Here is a 21,942-nt window from a genome sequence, read left to right on the forward strand (position 1 = left end):
GAGGTGACACAGAAGCGGAGTTTGTCACTCTCCTGGGCCTCACCAACTGGGACAAAGCAAGCTACAGTGACAATTAAATAGTAACAACCCAAGCACCAGTAAGCTGAAAACAGGAAAAAAGTCCTCATAAGCACACCATTACCATAGTATTTCCAATTCTCCACAAGAGCGGTCAGAACAACTGCCATCAACTGGGCCCCTCCTGTTATCTGTTACAGTGAATCCTTAAGTCAGTAGATTAAAATAGTGTGTGCACAGGTGCCTTCTACAAACTTTAAATGGAATTTTAAGCTTTCAATGTTAAGTTTATACTTTATGCTAACCAATGGAAGTTTCCCTTTGACTTAGTAACTCTTATCCCTTATGAAAATTTCATTCATATACACTCAAGATCTAAAAAGAATGACTAGCATTAACTTTCATTGATCTTGCAAATAATCACATTGGGTAATGATGTCACATGTAGGTAACTCGTTAAATATCACATATCAAGACCCATAATGTACCTCAAATAATATATTTTATGTACTGTAGTTTCATACTATTTTGAGTATGACTGCCAGACTCAAACATTGTTCTGGAATTCAAAAAAAAGGTACAGCATTTAGTTGCCAGTTTTCTTAGCATGTGACCTGTCATCTGACTAGCACACATTGACAATGAAAAGTGCTTCGATTAATACCTGCAGGAAACAACGGCCATAAAGCAGCATGGCCCAGGCAGACATACATGAGAATTAGGAAAATCATCACTTAAAAAAGCAACTGGATCAATAGGGTATAAAATTTGATAAATTCTTAACACTTTTCATCCCTACATGTTCCTAATCACGTGATTTCCTGTACTTTGATCAATCACCAAGAATACATATGATGGAGGGAAAAAAATCCTCTTCATTGTCCATAATTCCATAATCCTATATAATGTCAGAAGGGCTGACGGGCAGGAGGGAGGGGAGGGAGAGCAGCAGATACACACAGAGTGAACTAAGGAGGGAGGTGGGCGATGAGGTAACAGGTGGGTAGACAGGATGACTGAGAGGAAGACCAGACTCCCCAGTCCCCACCCACAAGGCCCAAGGCAGAGACTTGACTACAGAGAAAATAGCCTCCTACATCTGGGCTTTGGAAGAGAAAATGTTGTTTTTCAACTATTCAAGGTGAGTTCCCCGAGGATAACTAACTCCTGAAATATATAATATGTCTACTTTTGAAATAAATAAAAATAGACAATTTAAAATTTTATATTATTCAACCAGAATTTTCTGTAGACCCTCAAGTACCCAGATATTATGAAAATTCAATGAATGATGTCAAGAATCACAGCTGGGGTGTCGGATGTCCTGCTTCTGTCTCTGCGGAGGACGGGAAGGCTTAGTACTGACCTGTATGCTGCCTGCGGTGCTTGGTGAGGGCGTGCCGGGTCCCACCGGCGAAGCCGCAGAGGTCACACAGAAACGACTTCTCGCCTGTTGCAACAATAAACAGATGAGGGACTGCAGAGGTCACAGATCATTAAAACATATCTATCAAGGCTTTCAGGGTTACTAATTCCTCCAATCAAATGTTTCCATGTAAATATGTCAAATGGGAATGAAATTACCACTGCGGTTTATTGACTGTGATAAAATCTGAAAAGCACCACTGAACATAATTACATACTTGTCAGACCCATAAAAATTAGCTTTATTATCAATGGAATGGTTTTGTACAACTTCATTTCTGGTAGATGTCTTCCAGATGGGGCTGCTTTATGCACTTGAACAGTTTTTATGCATATTCTGATTTTTTACAATTCCCATACATCTGGCCTTTCTGAGCTGAGTAAAGATTGCTTGGAATAGTTAATATACAGTATATATTATTCTGCTTAAATAAAACATTCTGAATTTTCTAACATCTTAAGGATATCAAATTAGCTTTACCTGATCGTATCAGAGTCTTCTTTAGTAACTTCTTTCTTAATAATATGAATCAAATGGTTTCCTTGATCATACTGAAAACCCCAAGTAATAATAAAATCGACATTGCTCAGTACCAATAGCTGCTTATGTTTCTCAAACTTTCATGGCATAAGAAAAGGAAGTCTAGGGATTGCTAAAGAAATTGATGAACCACTCATATTATTTATCTTTAATGATACCTCTGGACTGGAAATCTCAGATTTGGCAGACTTAGTATTTGTTAAAAGTGTGCACATGCTCATTTTTTTTTTTTAGCATTTTTACACACGCTAACCTTTGCCCTACAGTTTATAAATGTAACATAGCTTTCTACTGCAGCATAGTTAGGCAGTAAGAGCTGGCCAGCCAGGCAGTTCATCCCATAAGACTCGCAAAGAAGGGCAAGATAGAATAACAATGCTAACCTCAGAGAGACTCCGTGAAATTATAAAACATTTTTCCAGAAACAAACCCGATCATTTATACCTATCTTTATCTACTTAGCTTATTTAGACATTCAATTCAACAAGTCTTTCAAGGGTTTTTCCAGAGTCAGTCTTTCTTCCAAAATGTTCTGGTATACCATAACACAGATTTAGCTTGTGGTGTTGGAAAAACTGTAATTGCTTTCTAATAGTCATAATGAATCAAATTTAGGAAGGTAGAATAACTTTAATGTTCAAAAATCTTCCTTTACTTAAGAGCATTATCAGTTTTGCTAATTTGAATGAACACATATAAAGTTTTAACCAAATCATGTTAATCTTATTTCCAAAGGATGTGTTAAAATGTTCACTTTCATTTTATAAAGATAAAGCTGAATTTAAATATTGTCACTGTTTCTATTTCTTGTTTTTGAGTTAAACTTATTCCTTGGTATCATTTAGGTTTCTCTGGTTTCAATATAGAAAGAAGAGAGTAGATGGACTCTGAAGAATAAAGTTTAATTATGAACACTCATTTAAACTTTCTAACAAGTATTATCAATTAAATAACAATGAAAGCAGACTTTTTCTAACCTCAAAAGATAATTTCCTCGCTAATATTAACAGCTTATTCTGTGCTGAGACAACTGTCCTGTCCAGTGTATCCCCATCCCGGCTCTACAGGTGTGGCCTCCTGTGGTGGGACGGTGTCTCTCAGCATCCATCTGCATGTGTGGCATGTGGGGACACTGTGGCCCTATCACCCAGCTAGCAACATGTTTAATGAACATGGAGCATTTTAATGACTTGAGTTTAAGAGAAGCATTCTTCCTTTTTATCATTTATGAACTGCTCTGTGACACCCATCTTTCATATAAATTAAAATACTGACAAGTATAGTAGGTGGCGCCCATAGCTCAGTGGGTAGGGTGCAGGCCACATACACAGAGGTTGGTGGGTTCGAATCCAGCCTGAGCCAGGTAAAACAACAATGACCGGCTCGGCGCCTATAGCTCAACCGGCTAAGGCGCCAGCCACGTACACCTAAGGTGGTGGGTTCGAATCCCCAGCCCGGACCCGCCAAACAACAATGATGGCTGCAACCAAAAAATAGCCGGGCGTTGTGGCAGGCGCCTGTAGTCCCAGCTACTTGGGAGGCGGAGGCAGGAGACTCGCTTGAGCCCAGGAGTTGGAGGTTGCTGTGAGCATGATGCCACGGCACTCTACCCGGGGGGACAGCTTGAGGCTCTGTCTCAAAAAAAAAAAAAAAACAATGACCATTGCAACAACAAAAAAAAAAATAGGGGCGTTGTGGCGGGCGCCTGTAGTCCCAGCTTAAGGCTAGAGAATCGCTTAAGCCCAAGAGCTGGAGGTTGCTGTGAGCTATGATGCCACAGCACTCTACCCAGGGCGTCAGTTTGAGATTCTGTCTCAATAAATAAATAAAATAAAATAAAATAAAATGTTAACAAGCATAGAAGAATCCTGAGATTTCTATTCTTTATATGCAGAGAAGCAGTATGAGTATACACACACACATAGTTGGGCTGGAAATTCCCTTCCTATTTTAAGATATGTAGAGATACAAAGACACCATTATTAATTTTCCATGTGTTTTGATTCTAGATACATTAGTGACCTTGATTTTTTTCATGTGCAGCATTTTATGTAGGATGTTGGTCTCCAATGTATTGCATGTCATATTTACCTTGGTGGCGGCTTGATTTGTTTTTCATTCTAAATTCAATTTTCACTTGCCTTTTTTTTTTTTTGAGAGGGGCTCAGTTGATCAGTGGGAAAACAGTATTTTTTGAAAAAAATTTCTTGAGAAAAAGCTAAATGTAATATTTCACTCAATATAGAGGGGGTTAATTTAATATGCCATATTTAGATGATAACAGAGCTATAATGGGGTGCTTCTTTTTGTAACAACTTGAATTAGTTTCAAGTGTGCCATTTTGCATTCAAATACAGAAAGACACGGAAACTAATCCTTTATTTTCTATTAGAAAACAGCCACTGTCCCCATCTCTCATTATGGTGCAGACTACAAGACCTAACAACAAAAATCCATATTATTGATCCAGCCAAGTCTCCACAATTATTCTTTAGAAGGAAACGCCAACGATAAATTACATCTGCACTGGCTTTTCATCTGCTGTTCGATATAAGTGATCTCTCAGGGCAGGCTGGAGACCTTAAATCGTCAACACCCTTGTCAAGGAAGCTAAGGAGGCCTGGGCTTCCCACAAACTGCTTCAGAAGAACTTTTAACCTGTAATTTCTAACAATAATATGGGATTCTTGGCAATCAGAAGAACACTTGAAAATGCTGATTAAAATTTATTATTCTTTTCCCTGAAACATACATTTGGAGAAGTATAAAAATTAAAACTAAAAAAAAAACTAGCCCACATCTATACAATGATATAAGGACAGCACTCAAGTATGAGCTTGCAAGAAATTTGGGGCCCACTAAGACAATGAAAACAAGTCATAAACACAGAATATAACAACAGGGTATTAATGAACACACATCTCTGAAGGCCCAAATCAAGAGTTCTCAGTACCATGCCTATCACAGAATTATGCTCAGGGCTATTTTACTATCAATTACTTTGAACTCTATACAGTTAAATGTTTTAATGAGAAATGCATGTGAAGTTGAATTTTTGTCTAAATTTTCATAAGTAGTACATAAAACCAATATTTAATAATATTCAAAAATATTATGGAATTCAGTTTATATCCTACCTAACAAAATATTAAGACCAGTTCTCCTCTAGAAGTTAATGTCTCCGAATAATCTTCTATAAACTTCTAAAAAGACATGTTTAAACACACACAAATATATAAACAAACATAAATGAGCTTCTAAATATGAATTTATTTCATTTAAACACATTTGCACACATGCAAAAAGATAAAAATGTCACTTTAAGATTACCCTGATTATCCCTGAAAGGTAACAAAAATGATACCACACCTTTGAATATATAATTACCACAGCCTTACACAAACTGTGCTAGAGGGCACCACTGCCATCAACTACCATGGAGGTACTTAAGGCACCACCACCCCCAGGCTCCCAGCGGGAAGGTGGCACACCTGTGTGCGTCCTGTAGTGGTCTTTCATGGCAGAGGCTGTGAGGAATGAGTAGTGGCAGGTGGGCCAGGTGCATTTAAATGGCTTTTCTCCCGTGTGGAGTTTCATGTGGTTGTTCAGGGCCCACTTCTCTGTGAAACTTCTATCGCATAAGTGGCATGTAAATTTCCTGCAAGGAGGAGAAAGAAAACAATGTAAGCATGGCCTGCACACCAGCACCACAGGCCCCAGCCAGAGCGAGTCGCAGCCCTGCAGTGTGGCGCACACAGACACTGGGAGCAGAACTGCAGGCCTGGTCTGTCATGTCTGTATAACCAGGCATTGATTTTTCTGTCGCGGCCTGGCACTTCAGCCATTTATTCTCTGCTTTGCGGTTGGGCCCAACGGGTTTGAAAAATTCTGTTACAGTCCAGTCACCCCTGAGGCAAAAGTGAGAATAGATTTCACCTGTACAGGCCTACACCACTTATCCAGGGCATGGGCTGTCAGAGCAGAGGCTAAATGAAATGCTATCCATACTGGACCACTGCGACAGGCCCTGCTGCCTGCCGGGCGGGAGCAGCGCGCTCTGAGCGCCCATGTGCTCCTGGAGGAAAAGGAAAGGCCCAAAGGTGCCTCCGGAGCCAGGGCTCTTTCTAGGGAAACACATCGGTTCAGAAACACTTCCTTTGATAGGAACAAAAACAGATCATAACTACAGATTTAAGAAGAAAATCTATTTATTTGTGAAAAATAAACCTCAATATTTCCTCTATGAACAAAAAAATATACAAGAAAATCTTTCAGTTTCCTAGTTCACAGTTTGGGAGCTTGTAATGCCTTTCATGACAAGGGACGTGAGCCACAGAAGGCCTTCAGCACTGCGGCTCTCCTGCTGCTTTCCACCTGCATTGGTGGAATCATCACCAAAATTTACCTTTTATTAATACAACTGAGTTTAAAGCAATCCCTGTGACTAATAAAAAATTGTCCAGCTAATTAATTCAGAGCAATGAACAGTCAAATAAAAGCAAATTGAAACCCAATAATCAAAATTAAAATACTTCACTAAGCAGAGAAGCGCTGTGAGACTGTGGACTTGGGCTGACCACATCAACTGGGCTCCACTCTCAGGAAGTCACTACAATCAAAAGTGTGGGATTCTAATAGCTGAGTTCTAACTTATGGTATAAAAAAGGAGATGAAGAGTATGTACTTTCATACAGAGGCTTCAGCCATGATTTCACAAATTTCCTTAACCCCATAAGGGCTACCAAAACTCCCAAAGTCTAAATAATTAACTTTCCTATTTTGAATCAAATGTGAATTACTGTAACAAATTAATAATTCAGTTTCCTGAATTGCTATAGACTGAATTATAAAACTGCCTTTATAAAAATCCTTCTTCTTTTATTCTATATAGTTGCTTCTATAAAGTTAGATTTTTGAATAGAAATAAAAACATTAAATATTTAGGAAATTCCATATATCTTAAGTGTTTCATCAATATTAAAATTAGCAATTTATTTATTTGTATAATACATGTAAAGAGACACTATATTTACATCCATTAATACACACTGACTTTGAAATTACTATGTCATTTGATCATTGCTTGCTGGTACTAGAGAATGACAAATATAACTAAATACTTCGAAATGCACTATAAAAAAATATCATGTCCGTATATCTCTTTGACGGGTCTTCATGCATTTAACATTTCAAAACCATGACAGGGATCTTATTTCTAAGATAAATTCCCCTATCTACTTATTTCTTCATGTATTTATTGTGAATCTAACCTTCTCCTACAAGAAATAAATAAGGAGGTTAAGTAGATGCTATCATTTAACAAATAGTTTCTCCACACTGTATTACAACTTTATGAATGACAAAATAAATCCCTCATTTTAAAATCTACCATGATGTACATTTAACAAAATTGCATCTATGAAACCTCAATATATGTACTCTATTATTCGTATGTAATAAAAATGTTAAACCAAAGCTTAGTGCCTGTCGTGAAATGACAAAAGCCAGATAACAAAGAACTAAGACCACCACTTGACTTTCAGAAAACCTCATGTGCTTTACAATTTGCTTTATGAAAACAATTAAGCTCCTGCCATGGTACTTTGAAAAGAACTGAAAATATTACCTATGTAAACTGTCCTTATAAAGATTAAGACATACTCATCAATGGGGTGTTTCCTGAAACTATACACATTCTGAGTCTCAAATATTCTAACGTATTTGCCTTGACATAAGTCAGTGAAGTGTCCTTCATCATACAAGGTATCCTGGACCTCACTGGGACCCTCAGAAAGTCCACTGTGAGGGTCTCTAGGACAGAACTGGAGCTTAATGTGGGGTTTATCTTGCATGTGGTCCCAAGAAGTTAGGGAATGAAGGGAGCCCTGAAGGCCTACTATCCCAAAACATGTTCTAGATAGAACAGCGAAATCAAAGGAAAAGGAGTCAGAGTTGATTTTCAAGGAAATTGCAGGCAACTAAATGAGAAAAATCATTCACAAAAATAAACTCAATACCAAAATGAAAAAGCAAAATATCATCATAAATTTAAAAGAAAAGTAATTACTGTTTTGGGACAGACAAGAGAAGGCATCCCAGAGCAGCATATAACATAGACACTGAAAGACAGGTGAGGTCAGGAGTGCAGAGCAGGCAGGGATAGGAGGGTCAGAGACAGGCAAAAGGGCGGGGCAGGGCCTTGCCACCTGGCAGTGCAGATCCTCCAGTTACCGAGGCAAGGCAGAGCCCATGACTTACAAGTAGGCTGGAAAGATGTTACCAATGCTCTCCTATCCCCAAACTGTGGTCTTCTACCATGTTTCCCCCAAAATAAGACCTACCCCCAAAATAAGCCCTAGCAGGATTTCTATGTACTTGTTAAATATAAGCCCTACCCCAATAATAGACCTAGCAATGATACACTGCACAGCCATTCCATGCATTTGGGCGTGGAGTGGTAAGGAAGACTGAAATACCTTTTATCTGCCACAGCTCCTTTCTCCTAGTCATTTGTGCTTGCACGGGTGCACATGTGGTAACCGTGGTCGCAGGCATCCTATTGCACATGTGCGAATGGCTAGGGGAAAGGAGTTCATGCATCACTAGAGCCAGCCCCACCAAGGTCGGCTCCCTGTCAGGTTCCAGAAGATGACTTAACTGTATTTGAATAAATGTAGATTGTTGTATTATACTTAATAAAAAATAAGACATCCTCTGAAAATAAGCCCTAGTGTGTCTTCTTGAGAAAAAATAAATATAAGACAGTGTCTTATTTTCAGGTATGAAACACGGTATGAGAAATTTCTTGCTTAACTAAATTTGCAGTATATTTGCAGTATATTAAAAAGAGGTCTTTTGCAAATATACGCTAGTGAAGAGAGTGGTATAGCACATCAGCTGAAGGATATACAAAGACTAGTACCTGACAACCACGGAAAGATTACAATCTGAAAAAGCAACCAACCAAGCACACAAAGAATATGATGGTGTTTGGTTTACCCTTATTTCTGCAATGCTCAGAAAAGTGCCTGGTGCCCAGTGTGTTTTATGAATAATTTTAGACATGAATTGGATTCATGCATGAGTTGAATGGACAGTTGAGTTTTGTTCCTTCCTTAATCTCATCACATGTCAGAATCAGAATGGGAGGGATGGGTGTCGCAGCAACAGGGGGGTTGTTCAGGCTGCATAGGGTCCCAGTTCTCTCACCATTTGGCCTTTTCTTCCTTAGACCCTCTTTGTCAAATCAATAAACCATGTAAACTTACAGCTGCAAAAAGCACACCAATGAGCTACAAGTAAGATTTTGATAAAAACAAGGTAAAGCTTATCCAAATGTTTTTAAAATTATGCATCATTATCTTTCAAAATTGTGGCAGAAAGATGTTAACTGGCATAGAAAATTATTATAAAACTAAACTGATATTAAAAAACATAATTAAGGGAACACTTTTACTCTACCAATGGGACTGAAAACTAATATAGCCTCTTTGGAAAGAAGTATGGAAAATCCTCAAAGAACTTGAAATAGACCTCCCATTTAATCCTGCATCTATCCAGAAGGCATCTATCCAGAAGGAAAAAAAAATCATTTTATCATAAGGACATTTGCACTAGATTGTTTATTGCAGCTCAATTTATGATTGCCAAGATGTGAAAATAACCCCACTGCCATCAACCTAGGAATGGATTAAAAAACTGTGGTATACCATGGAATACTATTCAGCCATAAAGAAGATGGAGACATTACATCTTTTGTATTAACCTGGGTAGAGCTAGAGAATATTCTCTTTAGTAAAGTAACATGAGAATGGAAAAGCAGGTATCCAGTGTACTCAATACTAACATGAAGCCAGTAGATAAACTAATACACGTCCACACAAGACAAAAACTCACTTCAATTCAAATAGGGGAGAGGGGGCATAGGAGAGGAGAGAGGAGGATTGTGTGCTCCCACCTAACGGGCACAAAATAAGGGTACATGACAAATACCTGGGTGCAGGGCACACCTACAACAGGGACTTAGCCCAACAAACACAAACATTGTAACCTAATTATTTGTGCCCTCATATTAATCTGAAATGTAAAAAAGAAAAAACCTTTATTGTCATTTTAAATAAACAATACATATAGAACTGTGGAAAGAATGCAATGTACAATGTGATTTCTGGAAAAATTGCCCACTGTAATAATGACAGTTTCAACAATCTCTAAATTAGTCAAATAGTACCAATGTACTGGCCATTTCTCTGGAATAAAAGCCTCCTTCTTTAATGATTATAATTTAATAATCATGTAATACATTAAGAGATCAAATGAAAATGATGCGGTCTTTGGTAGGGTTACTATATGAATTTCTATAGTGCTACAAATATAACTGAAAAATAATCACTTTCTGACCAAACGGTACATAAAAATGCATACGGAGACAAATACTGAACAGCACCCACAACACAGCGCTCAGCTAATTCACACCGTCATTTTATGATGGAACGTGCCCCAAAGGAGAGCAAAGCAAAATCAAGAAACTCAAGAAATCTTGAATTTCTAAACACCATAACTGTGAGATGTCTTTCGGCCAAGGAAACATCCGAGTAAAAATATACAATATCGCTTTTAGACTTAAAAGTCCTTTTTATGCAAAACAGACCCTAAAAGCACAGTAAGTATTCCAATGTGATTATTCCACCGTAATCATATTCATCTTATTTTTATAAAATTTCAAATTTTATAAATGGCATGGAAAATAAAAATCTCACACTATTATCTCAAAATTGAATAATTAAAAAGCTATACTGATAGCCAATAACTGTATTAAAACAGTAAGGTCATCTTTGACCACCTCTTTCTGCGTATTTGGGTGTACGTCTGTGTGTGTGTACACAAAGACAAAATAAAAGTTTTGCCTCAATTGGCAAAGCTATATCCTGGAACCAAAAGTATTTCATGATAATACAAATATCTGGATTATTTAAATTAGGCTCACTTAGAGAGTTGCCTGTTTCAGACTACATGTAAAGTGTGAGCATAACCTACATTATGAAGCCACAAAGACCTAAGATTAGAAAGGTTTCATTTACTAAATTCAACTCCGAAGGCTCCAGTATGGCTTCCAGATGAAAGCAGGAAAACCTCCCTTGAGGGCTTTTACACAGTTCACAGGGGAGCCAGCTACTTAAGCCAAGAGTCTTGAGTGCATTTTTGCCCTGAACAGGTGATAATTAGCCTAATTAACAGGCTAGATCCTCATTAACTAGTTGGAAAAGAAATTTAACCTCACTCATGCCGAAGCCTGTCATTTTTAAACCTCTTAACATATCACTCAGGTTCTAAAAGCTGTGAAACATATTTTTCTGGCCCTTTCAATTCAATCCAAGGGTTGAAAAGGGTTTTGTCAAAATAACTTCTGGGAGGACCATTAAGCAGAATATTAACCCCAGGTTGCCTCAGTCTACTGAGAACCAAGAGAATGACTCATTCTAAAGAAAATCATTCAAGAATTACAACTGCTGTGCCCTCAAAGATTTAAATTCATCTTTCAAAATCTCATTGCTGTATAATTTTTCTTTGTCAAAGAGAGCATAAACTCTGGCCTAAGCAAAACCATCATATTAAGTTTAGCTGGAATTTTCCCTGTAACACCATGTGTTCTGTATCCAGTACTCATCAGCACAATACCATCTTAGATGAAGTAAGGTTGGGAGACTGCATAAAACTAGATAGTCAATATTTTCAACTTTGGGGGCCATAATGTCTGTGACTCAACTCTACAAAAGCAGGAACAGATAATATGTAAACAAATGAATGTGGCTATGTTACAATAAAACTTTATTTTAAAAAAAAGAAAAACAGGCAGAAGCCTGATCTAGCCTTTAGGCTTAGTTTGCCAACCCTGGGTTTAGCTGACAGGTCAAATCCCCACCTCTGTCTCTCCAAACACCCCCGTCTATACAGGTAAAAGAACTCAAATCTAATGCTGCTGGCAAACAAAGGTTTACTAAACCTCTTTCTCAGTGTTTAGGAAGTTGGTTTGATTCTGAAATTGATCGTGTTTCTTGCAAGACTTTAAAACTGCCAACCTGAGAAGAACAGGTGGAAGGAATTATACTGCATATGAGACCCATTCCCAGTCAGAGGCTGCCCTATGCTTTTCAAAACTACCCCCTTTCAACTGTATGGAAGGGCTGGAGGGCTTGGAAAGTTGAAACAATTTTAACTAACCACAGAAGTCAAGTCCTGGAGAACAAGACATATATTAAATTGTTACAGTCTTCTAGTCTGAACTAAATGAAATTTTATTGCTGCAGGTTAGGTAAAAAAAAACACTGGATTTATGTATGGAAGGTTAAAATAGTAGTTACTAATACGGGACTAATATTTTTACTGTTCAAAGAACATAAAAAGAGAAACTCTTTTAAATTATTGTTCTTATTGACAAACATATTTTAAGCTAAAATGGGAAAATGCATTTCAATTCCTACTTACACCATCATCCCAAATACCTTAACTAACTTTTAAACTTTGGACATTTACAACACAGTTCTTACAATCTTCGAATTACTACAGTTCAGCTACTTTTATAGCAATCAACCAATAAAAATTATGTATTGGGACTGAGTGTCTAGCAATGATCCATGCTATGTACAGACCTGTAGATGAAAGACAGCTCTTTCCCATCCCCCAAAGGAGACTATGACTCAATGGTTAAGAATAATATCAGTGAAGTAACCAAACACAAGAACACCATATTATTTGCAACTTTGTAAAAAAAAGTTTCAAAAGATGCTCAGGAAACCGTATCAGTGACCATAGACTGAGATAGGCAAAGAAGACTTTATGCTGGGACAGAGGCAGGACAAAGTCAACTGACAGGAGGGAGGCAGCAGCTACCGAGGCCTCCAGCTGGCAAGGGAAGAGCAGCAGGCAGTGGCCCTGAGCAGTGGCCCCACATGGATGGGCGGAGGGGTGGAGAGATAAAGCACTGCAATTTACCTAAAGGCAGACAAAAATGGTCTTGAGGACCAAAGAAGTTTGGCTTTGGTAAGGTGGTAGAAGGAACCACGAATCTCGTTCATTTCTTTCTTTTGTTGTTTCTGTTTCTTTCTTCTCTCTCTTTACTGCTTGCTTTGTACAATTATTTGACTATAATTCCCCAAGCAGCTAACTGTGGCATGATCCTTCGTAGGTGTCCATGATTAAACAGAGTGCATGTGTATACAGTCCACAAATACCCACGTGTCTAGGAAGAAATCTCTGATAATAATGCCCTCATCTGAGATTTATAATGAAATTATTTTCACATTTGACCAAGTAATGTACCAAACAGCATGTTAGCTATAGCAAGATGTCTATGCTTTAAGCTGCATACCTATACATAGAATTAAAATGTTATTTCAGAGAGCTGATAACCTCTGACCATTTCAATTGCATATCAATGGAAAATGTTTTACTAACTTTTAAGATGGCCAAAATGAATTAAGAAATATAACAAAGATGGATTTTACCAATAAGACCAAAGACAGGTTTACAAAAAGGTAAAAAGCACAAATTAAGAAAAAAAAACCCAAAAAACTCTAGGGCGGTGCCTGTGGCTCAGTGAGTAGGGCACGAGCCCCATATACCGAGGGTGGCGGGTTCAAACCTGGCCCTGGCCAAACTGCAACAGAAAAATAGCCAGGCAATAGCTGGGCATTGTGGCGGGCACCTGTGGTCCCAGCTACTCGGGAGGCTGAGGCAGGAGAATCACCTAAGCCCAAGAGCTGGAAGTTGCTGTGAGCTATGTGACGCCACGGCACTCTACCGAGGGTGACAAAGTGAGACTCTGTCTCTACAAACAAAAAATAAACAACTCTCGTTACATTATTATTTTTTAAATTTTAATATATTAAATAGAACTGGAATATATGAACAAAATCTGTTCCAATTAGACAAGTTATCATACCTCAACTATGACTTGTATAGAATATAAAGACATACTAAATACTTTATAATAAGGGTGTTATAATAGTATGTCAAGAAAATGTTTCATTAGTGTTACTATATAAAATTTTACCAATAAAATATACATTTAATGCATTATTAAAAACACCACCATTGATCTCCAAAGAAGAGATGATTCCAATCCTCTGTCCCGGACAGATCTGGTTTTCCAGGAGCAATATTACTCAGTCCCTCATATGCCACAGGTTGGAAGCAACACCTGGCATCAGATAGTCACAGTGGTGAAGAGAGAGGAACCAGCAAGTGCCCGCATGGAGAGCCCCTAGCCTCGAGAGGACAATGTAACTTTTGTTGCTGGTATGCACTGAAGTTTTTGTACAACACCGGGGATAGCACAACATCATTCAGCACCACAGCCTAGCTCACTGGTGTTCTATAAATATTAAATCAAAAGAACTATTTCACAACTGTTTAAAACAGCAACAAGAAGAAATCCATAATTATTGCTTACCAGCAATCTCAGCCACATCCAACTCTCCAGGAAAAAAAAAAAAATCATATACTTTAAAAGAGGTAGTTTTCTGAAAAAAATTAATAAGCCAAAGACAATATGCTTATCCTAAGCAGTATCTGAATTAAAACCATAATATATGAGATTTAAATGTGTTAATACTATAACCCCACTCTCAGATATTGGTATTAGTTACAGGACAGTAAGCATCATTACATATCCAAAATGTTACTTCATGAAATCTTCAAATTATAGTACATGAAATTTCCTTTCTGTTGTTTATTTTTTTGAGATGGGGTTTCTGTGATGTCCAGGCAAGTCTTAAACTCTTGGTCTGAAGCAATCCTCTCACCTCAGACTCCCAAATAGCTGAGACTACAAGCACATACTACCACGACTTGATTTAAATTAAATTTCAATAAATAAAATAATTTCTACCAAGAGTTTAAATTCACCTTCAATGAATAATATTAAAAAATTATATATTTATATATATATTTTTTCTCCTAAAAAATATTCTTCAAATACTGGAAAATATTCTATAGCCCTAAGCTCTTTATATATTGAAAAATATGCTTTCAATTTACCCTGTACTCCTTATGTATACTGAATTTCTAGAAATTCAAATATATTTGCTAGATTTGGAAGGGACTGTCTCGACTGATGGTGACTGTGTGGTCTGCTGGAGCTGGGAAGGGCAGCCTCCCACACTTGGGCGTTTCACTGTCTGGGGCTTTGTCATCATCTCAGCCTTCTAGTGTGTCAGGATGATCTAAGGAACCATTTGAGCTCAAGGTAAGATTAGCTAGAAGGGTTGAGATGTATTGCCCCGTAATCTCAGAGTTCAGAACAAAATCGACCCTTTCTGAGACCTGAGACCAAAGAGCAGCCGTTACAGTACACTTCTAGAGTAAATGTCTTGGGGCACTTGTGCACTGGAGCATCACCAAGATGCGACTTCAGCACAGTAGACTAATTCAATGTAGACATGTAGAACCTGACGTGGATCACAGCTGTGTTAAATCATAATATTTGGACAAGCAGACACATTGAAAGATCATGGTGTACAAACTTGATTTGCTCCTTTCTATATCAGAAGTGCAAGGGAAAATACAAAAATTGGATTAACATACAAACAAGTGTTTAGATTTTAAAGTTATTGTGATCCAAATGAGAGTAGCTAGTAAAATAATAGCAAGTTCATCACTGTTTCTGATGGCAGGCAACTCCATCCTGCAGAGGTATAAGATCACTGACCATGACCCACAATAATATTGGAGAATGCATACATATGATATGAAGTGTATTTGGATGAAAACAGAAATTCTTACATAAAGGACGAAGCAATTAATTTTAATTTAGCATCTTTTCAATGAAAAACATTAATTTAAAAATTGTGCGCAGCTATGGATTCTTCTTTTCATAAAATAGATCAGCAGATTTCACCTAGTTCTCATATATTCCAAATCATTTTGAAAAGATAAATTCAGATCGACACCTATGAATACTGTATATAGATCATTTATACTAATTTTTCAAATCTTTACTACCTCAAAAGACGACGAGAAATAACATTATCATTTATTATATACCTTCCAGCATACACAACATTAAACTAAATTTCTAATATAATTAAGTACATAAGTAAAACATATCGAAGGATGTAGATGATAAAATATATTTATATTAAGCCCAAGTATAGCTTTAGAGAGAATAAAATACAGAATTAACTGAAGCTATCAAGAAGAGGTTAACAACAGAAGACTTTTTCAATTATGGGCTAAGAATGAATTAAAATGAAAGCAAACAGCTTGCTGGTTTAGACTCTACAACAACAGGATGACAAACCACCTCTTCAATAGCTACTACCTTTTCATTAAAGATTTTTCTGACTGAAATGAATTAAAGTGCAAGAAATTACTTTACATAAGGTAATGACAATTCTTTTCACCCTATGAAAGAATAAGTGGTGAAAGCTACGCCAGGGTCAGATCTAACTAAATACTGGTCAAGGCCAACTGCCCACGCAGAGCCCCAGGTGAGCACAGCATCTGGGCAAAGGTTGCTGCAAGAGAGATTTCACCATTCTCCAAGGACAGGGACCCTGCACACTCCGTCCTCTTACCATGAGGCTGACAACAAATCACAGATACTGTTCGCTGCAATTAAAGAATCTCCTGTTAGCAAGGAATAATAACACAACCACAATTTTAGAGATGTGGTTTTAGGTGCTCCAGGTTAACAGCAAACTTTGGAGACAACACCAGCTTTCACTAATGCCCTATCTTTGTTTTATAGTTCATTTGATTCTGTGCATGACCCATCTTATGAGTCATCTTATGAGTTTATTTGCCACTCATAATTGACAACTCATACATGGCAGATTCTGAATAATCTTCTACCTTCATATATGTACATTCCCCAAAAGCTTCTAATAATTCAAGAAAATCTATATTGCCTTTCAATTTTTTAAATATCCTTCATAGTGCCCATACCATAATAAGGCCAGGAAAATGATGGATTAAAAAATTTTCATAAAATTTAATAATTCTGCATAACTGAAGTTTACCAAAGTATCAAAATATGATGAGAAGTGGCCTGGTGTAGTACCTCATGCCTGTAATCCCAGCACTTTGGGAGGCCCAGGCAAGAGGATCCATTGAGCTCAGGAGTTCCAGATCAGTCAGAATAAGACTGAAACACCATCTCCACTAAAAGTGAAAAAATTAGCTAGGCATCATGGTATGGACCTGTAGTTTCAGCTCTTCAGGAGGCTGCCATGGAGGGATCACCTGAGCCCAGGTGCTGTGAGCTAGGCTAATGCCATAGCACTCTAGCCTATGTGACAGAGTGAGACTTGGTCTCAAAGAAAAAAAAAGAAAATGTGATGAGAAAGGTTCTCACGCACGATGTTTCTGATGACATTTAAAACTCAAAACCAAACTTCACAAATGAGGCCACATCACGGCAATGCAATGGACACCCACTGTGACACCAGCTTAGCTTGTGTGAAACTGGCAGTGTGCTGCTTTGTTCAGCCTCAGTGTCTACACGTGTCAGATGAGTCAGGATACATTATCTGCAAAGTATGACCCAACAAAACAACTCTACAATTCTAATTCCAACTTTATACCTTATCCAGCCCTAGGATAAGATGCCACCCAAACTTGTGAAGACTCACAGCCAAAGGCCTCCACAGAAGAGGGGCATGGGGTTCCAGGGAACGGTTAATTGAACTATCTGCTGGGCCCAATCAACTACCACAATTGATGAAATTTTATGATTCAGTCAAATTTTCTGACCCTTTTTTCTACCCAAGGGGTCTATGTGCAGTCTAAATAATACTTGATTTTCTGTAGGAACAGAGACCTGACTTCCAGCAGACAGAGGTTTCAATAACTCTTTATTCTTTATCTTGTCTAAGACAAAAACAAAAATCAAAAAAGTAATATTCTTATATTTTAGGCATAACTTTATAATACTACAAAACCGCAAGTACAGGTATGGGAAGGTGACGAAGTGACAACAGCGAAGGAACAGAATGCACCTGTAGCCAACACCCAAATTCCCTGCTATGATGCTCACAGATAGTAACTGCTCAATCATCCAAGTGAAAATTCTCAACTGAAATCGTGAGACTAGAATGGAAAACATAACAAGAGAGTTGTTATTACCTCTGGCAAAATAACTGCTTGAGCTTTAATTCCTTTCAGTCTAAAAAATCTATGGTAAAAAGACAGTAGCACTATAGAGTTGAATGCTTTTGTTCCCTTTTTATCATAAAGTCTAGACTAGTAATTACACAAATAAGTGGAAACTAATATAACCAGGAGATAAAACATTCCACTGGAATTCACATGACATTCAAAAAACTGAAGATCTAAGAACCAAAGGTGTAGGAGGTAGGAGAGACACTTGTCTTCATTTCTACAACCCCCTCATGGAATAATCACAAATCCACGCTATACATCTCCAAATATTTCCAATGTTGTACATAATAAATAAGTTTATACTGATTGTCTATTATTCTTCAAAAATAATATGCAACCAGAGTCCCAGAGAAGACGACGCAGCAGCGGCAAAAGTGTCCAGGTGAGAGACAGTTAGAAAAACCCTCTGCAGACGACAGAAGCAAAATATCTGCCCATTTTAACTACTAGAAGGTAAACAAACCCTTTGATTGAATTTCACCTGGATCTGACCAGGGATTAGTGTGGAGAATAAGAGCTGACACAGAGGAGAAAGCTGCAGAAGAAACACTTTATAATTCAATAACCGACTCTTAGGGTGTGTGTCCAAAGAGCTGCCATGAAAAATCCTCACAGTGAAAACATCAATTAGGATCTGACTAAGTATGTGAAGCTACTGTCATATACTAACGTAATAAACAATTTAAATAAAGTGCTACAAAAATGCACTGTGTCCTATCATCCTCAGGATAACAAAATGAAGATGGCTATAACTTCACAATAAAAACAGCACAAATGTATCATATATTTATTCCATGAGGTTAAGTCAGTGTTTCACATGTACATAGTTCAATGTACTTTTTTTCCCTATTATCACTGTTGTTAAAATTCTTTGAAAAAAACATTTGGCTCCTTCCAAACACATCTGGCCACTGGTACCTGAGCAAGACAGGATCTGGAGGCCCATACAACTGCACCTGCCACGCTCACTCCATCCGCCTCGCAGCCGCCTTCCTGGGGAGAGCCCAGGGTGCATTCTAGAGTCCCTGATCCTGAGGACTGTGAGGGGCCCGGGCAAGGGTTTCCTCCTTGCTTAGAATAACCAATTCCATTTCTGATCATTCTTTACACTTACAATTTTTTTTTGTAAAAGCCAAAAGAAAGACTGTAATCAAAAGATTAAATTACCTTACCACAATTTTAAAGAAAATTAGTAAAATTATATTGCTTACAGAGAGGAAGTTTCAAAGAAAACACTGTTCACAATATCTAATAAAATATACACATTTAAATGATAGAAAAATGGTCTATTCTCACTAAACATATATATAGAAAATACCCTCAATAATAGGATTTGATTTAAAGATTCTTAGTTAAATATCAATAGTCATAAAGTCACTACCATTCACAGTAAGTAAATAATAAAATAAAAATATTTTTAAAATAAAAAGGAAAAGGCATTGAATACATCACTTAACTATGAGTCAATGAAACAACTACATATAGGTGTATACATATATGTAAAATACACACAAACGAACATACACTTACACACACACACACCCCAAATAGAAGCATCTTGACCAATTAGAGAAGATTCCCTTTGGATACAATGACTCAGTAGTTATTGATATGGTAGGGTACTTACACCTAGAAGCTATAATTAGACACGATGTATTCTATCCATTTTCTTAAGGCGTAAAATAGCCAAGCTAAATAAAGTTATTCCAGTCCAGAGCATGTTGTCTATTCTTCTGGCTGAAAGCAAACCTGGAGTAAATTCCTATTTATCTCCTTGCCAATCAAGGATTGAATGACTGACACTAACACAGCCGTATCTGGGCCTCTGTCTGCAGCACATTCTGCTAAGTGATGTCATTGCTGTAGCAGACAAAAATAAGCAGATTATTACAGTGACTAGAAGCAAACTAAACATTTGGATTTTTGCGTGGACAGATTTACACTCTGTCTGTCAGATAAAGCACAGTTTGCCTGCTGCTTACACAACAAGAATGTGCCTGACAGCTTCCTCCTAGGTTTAGTATCTGATTACATAAATAGGCCATTCCCCACCATTCCTAAAGACTGACAGTCTGTCTTAGCTTAAAGTGCAATTTCGGACTATCAGCTTTCCTGTCTTGTACACGAGGCTGATTAATATCAGAGCAAGTGCTGGAGGGTCCAATCAGGTTTTCCACTCCCAGAATTCCAGGCCATATAGAATGTGGTGACCATAATGAGTGAGGAAAGTGGTTCTTCCTAAGGCATTTTGAAGGGAGAACATATTAACACACTTACGTGTCCAATTGTATTTGCAGAATGACCTCCAAAATAATTTAGAAAAACAATGGTTTCTTATATTAAGCTAATTGTTTATTTATGAAATTAAATATGAAGCATAATCACATATAACATTTCTGTATTATTTTTAAGCTGCCATGTTTTAATCCATATTTTTGTAATATTCCCCCAGGAGAATGAAATATCAGTGACTTACCATAGTCACATGAAACCTGTCCATCACAGCAATGAGCTGAAAGGATGCGTACAGAGTTATCTGCCACTAAGTAACAGCCTTCCTCTCTAACCATGCTACCCCAAATAAAATTCTCAGAGTTCACACACCAGTGCATTTTGATGAGCCTGAAAACATGGCTTAAAACTTATTTTGGCAGAAAAACATTCATGAGTAAATTGTATCTGTATAAACATTATGAAATTGCTAAAACTAGACAATTCAATATTTGGTCATCTAAACACTAATAGTAATAGCAGCAGTGGTGTTAAGGTTCTAGAGTTTAGTTGAGGAGTTCAGTTGCAAGTTACTCTGGGTGAAACTTTATTGAAAGGTTAAATAAATACAAGCATGTGACTTTCATACAAATGAAAGCATTCAAAGATGGGTGGCTGATCAAGGCAGATAATTTTCTTTTAATAAGGAAAGAAACCGGGCAGTAGTCACAGAAAAGGGAAACCTGGGTGCCTCCGCCCCACTGTGAGGACACATTTGTTTCCTGTTTGCTTTGGTCAGACACTATCGGGGGCTGTGGTAAGAAGAAAATTGCAAGTAATCCCATCGTTAATTTTTTAATTTAATATGAGTCTTTTAAATATCCACTATGGGCCAGGTCCTACTCTGTGTTCCAGAAATACAAAACTAAGCAGGACATAGGGCTGATCCTTAAGTATATAAAAGCTGATAAGGAAAAGAGACAAGTAAACACATAAATTGTATTTCAAAGTGGTCATTTATCTTTTATAAGATAAATGTATTTTTTTAGATTCAAATAGCAATCTACTGCAATATTTAACAACCCTCACTCTCAGGACAATGTTCTGTGAAACCTATGCTATACTTTGCTAGTGAAGAGATTTTCTTCCTCCCTAATCATCCTCCTACTTTTCTACAAAAATTGATGTCAGGTTAAATTAATGATTTTATGAAGTATGGATCTGAACATTACACATACATAAAACCAACCTATGACTAAAAAATGACCCGCTCATTCCAGGTCCCCTCTCAGAATTGCTCTAGGCTTGCTCTTTACACAGTTACACATTAAATACCAACATTTAGCTCAAAACATTTTACTGCCTAATACTATAATGTATGTCGTCTTTTTCATTTGGGTCTTGACACCAACACTAATGAACTGTCACAGAAATAGTTTTGGGAACCACAAAGGGTGAGCGTACTTACAGCGGTGAACAATCAGAAGTCATAAACACAGTACTATTTCTAGTAATTTCAGCTATAACTTTCAAACATTCGTACCCAGACAAACCGGATGAAATATGTTGCTTCAGGTCAGCTCTGA

General features: G+C 37.5%; 1 protein-coding gene across 1 annotated transcript in view; it reads right to left on the reverse strand.

Moving 5' to 3' along the window:
• The window catches only part of ZNF407 (zinc finger protein 407), a 431,185-nt gene that overhangs the window by 173,688 nt on the left and 235,555 nt on the right, over nucleotides 1–21,942 (reverse strand). Inside the window, exons 5-6 of the mRNA XM_003788395.3 lie at nucleotides 5,476–5,642; nucleotides 1,385–1,468 (exon numbers count right to left, since the gene is read on the reverse strand). Of these exons, the coding sequence (XP_003788443.1) occupies nucleotides 1,385–1,468; nucleotides 5,476–5,642 (251 nt within the window). The remainder of the gene's footprint in view (nucleotides 1–1,384; nucleotides 1,469–5,475; nucleotides 5,643–21,942) is intronic.

The sequence above is a fragment of the Otolemur garnettii genome, unplaced genomic scaffold, assembly GCF_000181295.1.
Source record: "Otolemur garnettii isolate 467f Iridium unplaced genomic scaffold, OtoGar3 scaffold00027, whole genome shotgun sequence".
NCBI classification, from domain to species: domain Eukaryota; kingdom Metazoa; phylum Chordata; class Mammalia; order Primates; family Galagidae; genus Otolemur; species Otolemur garnettii.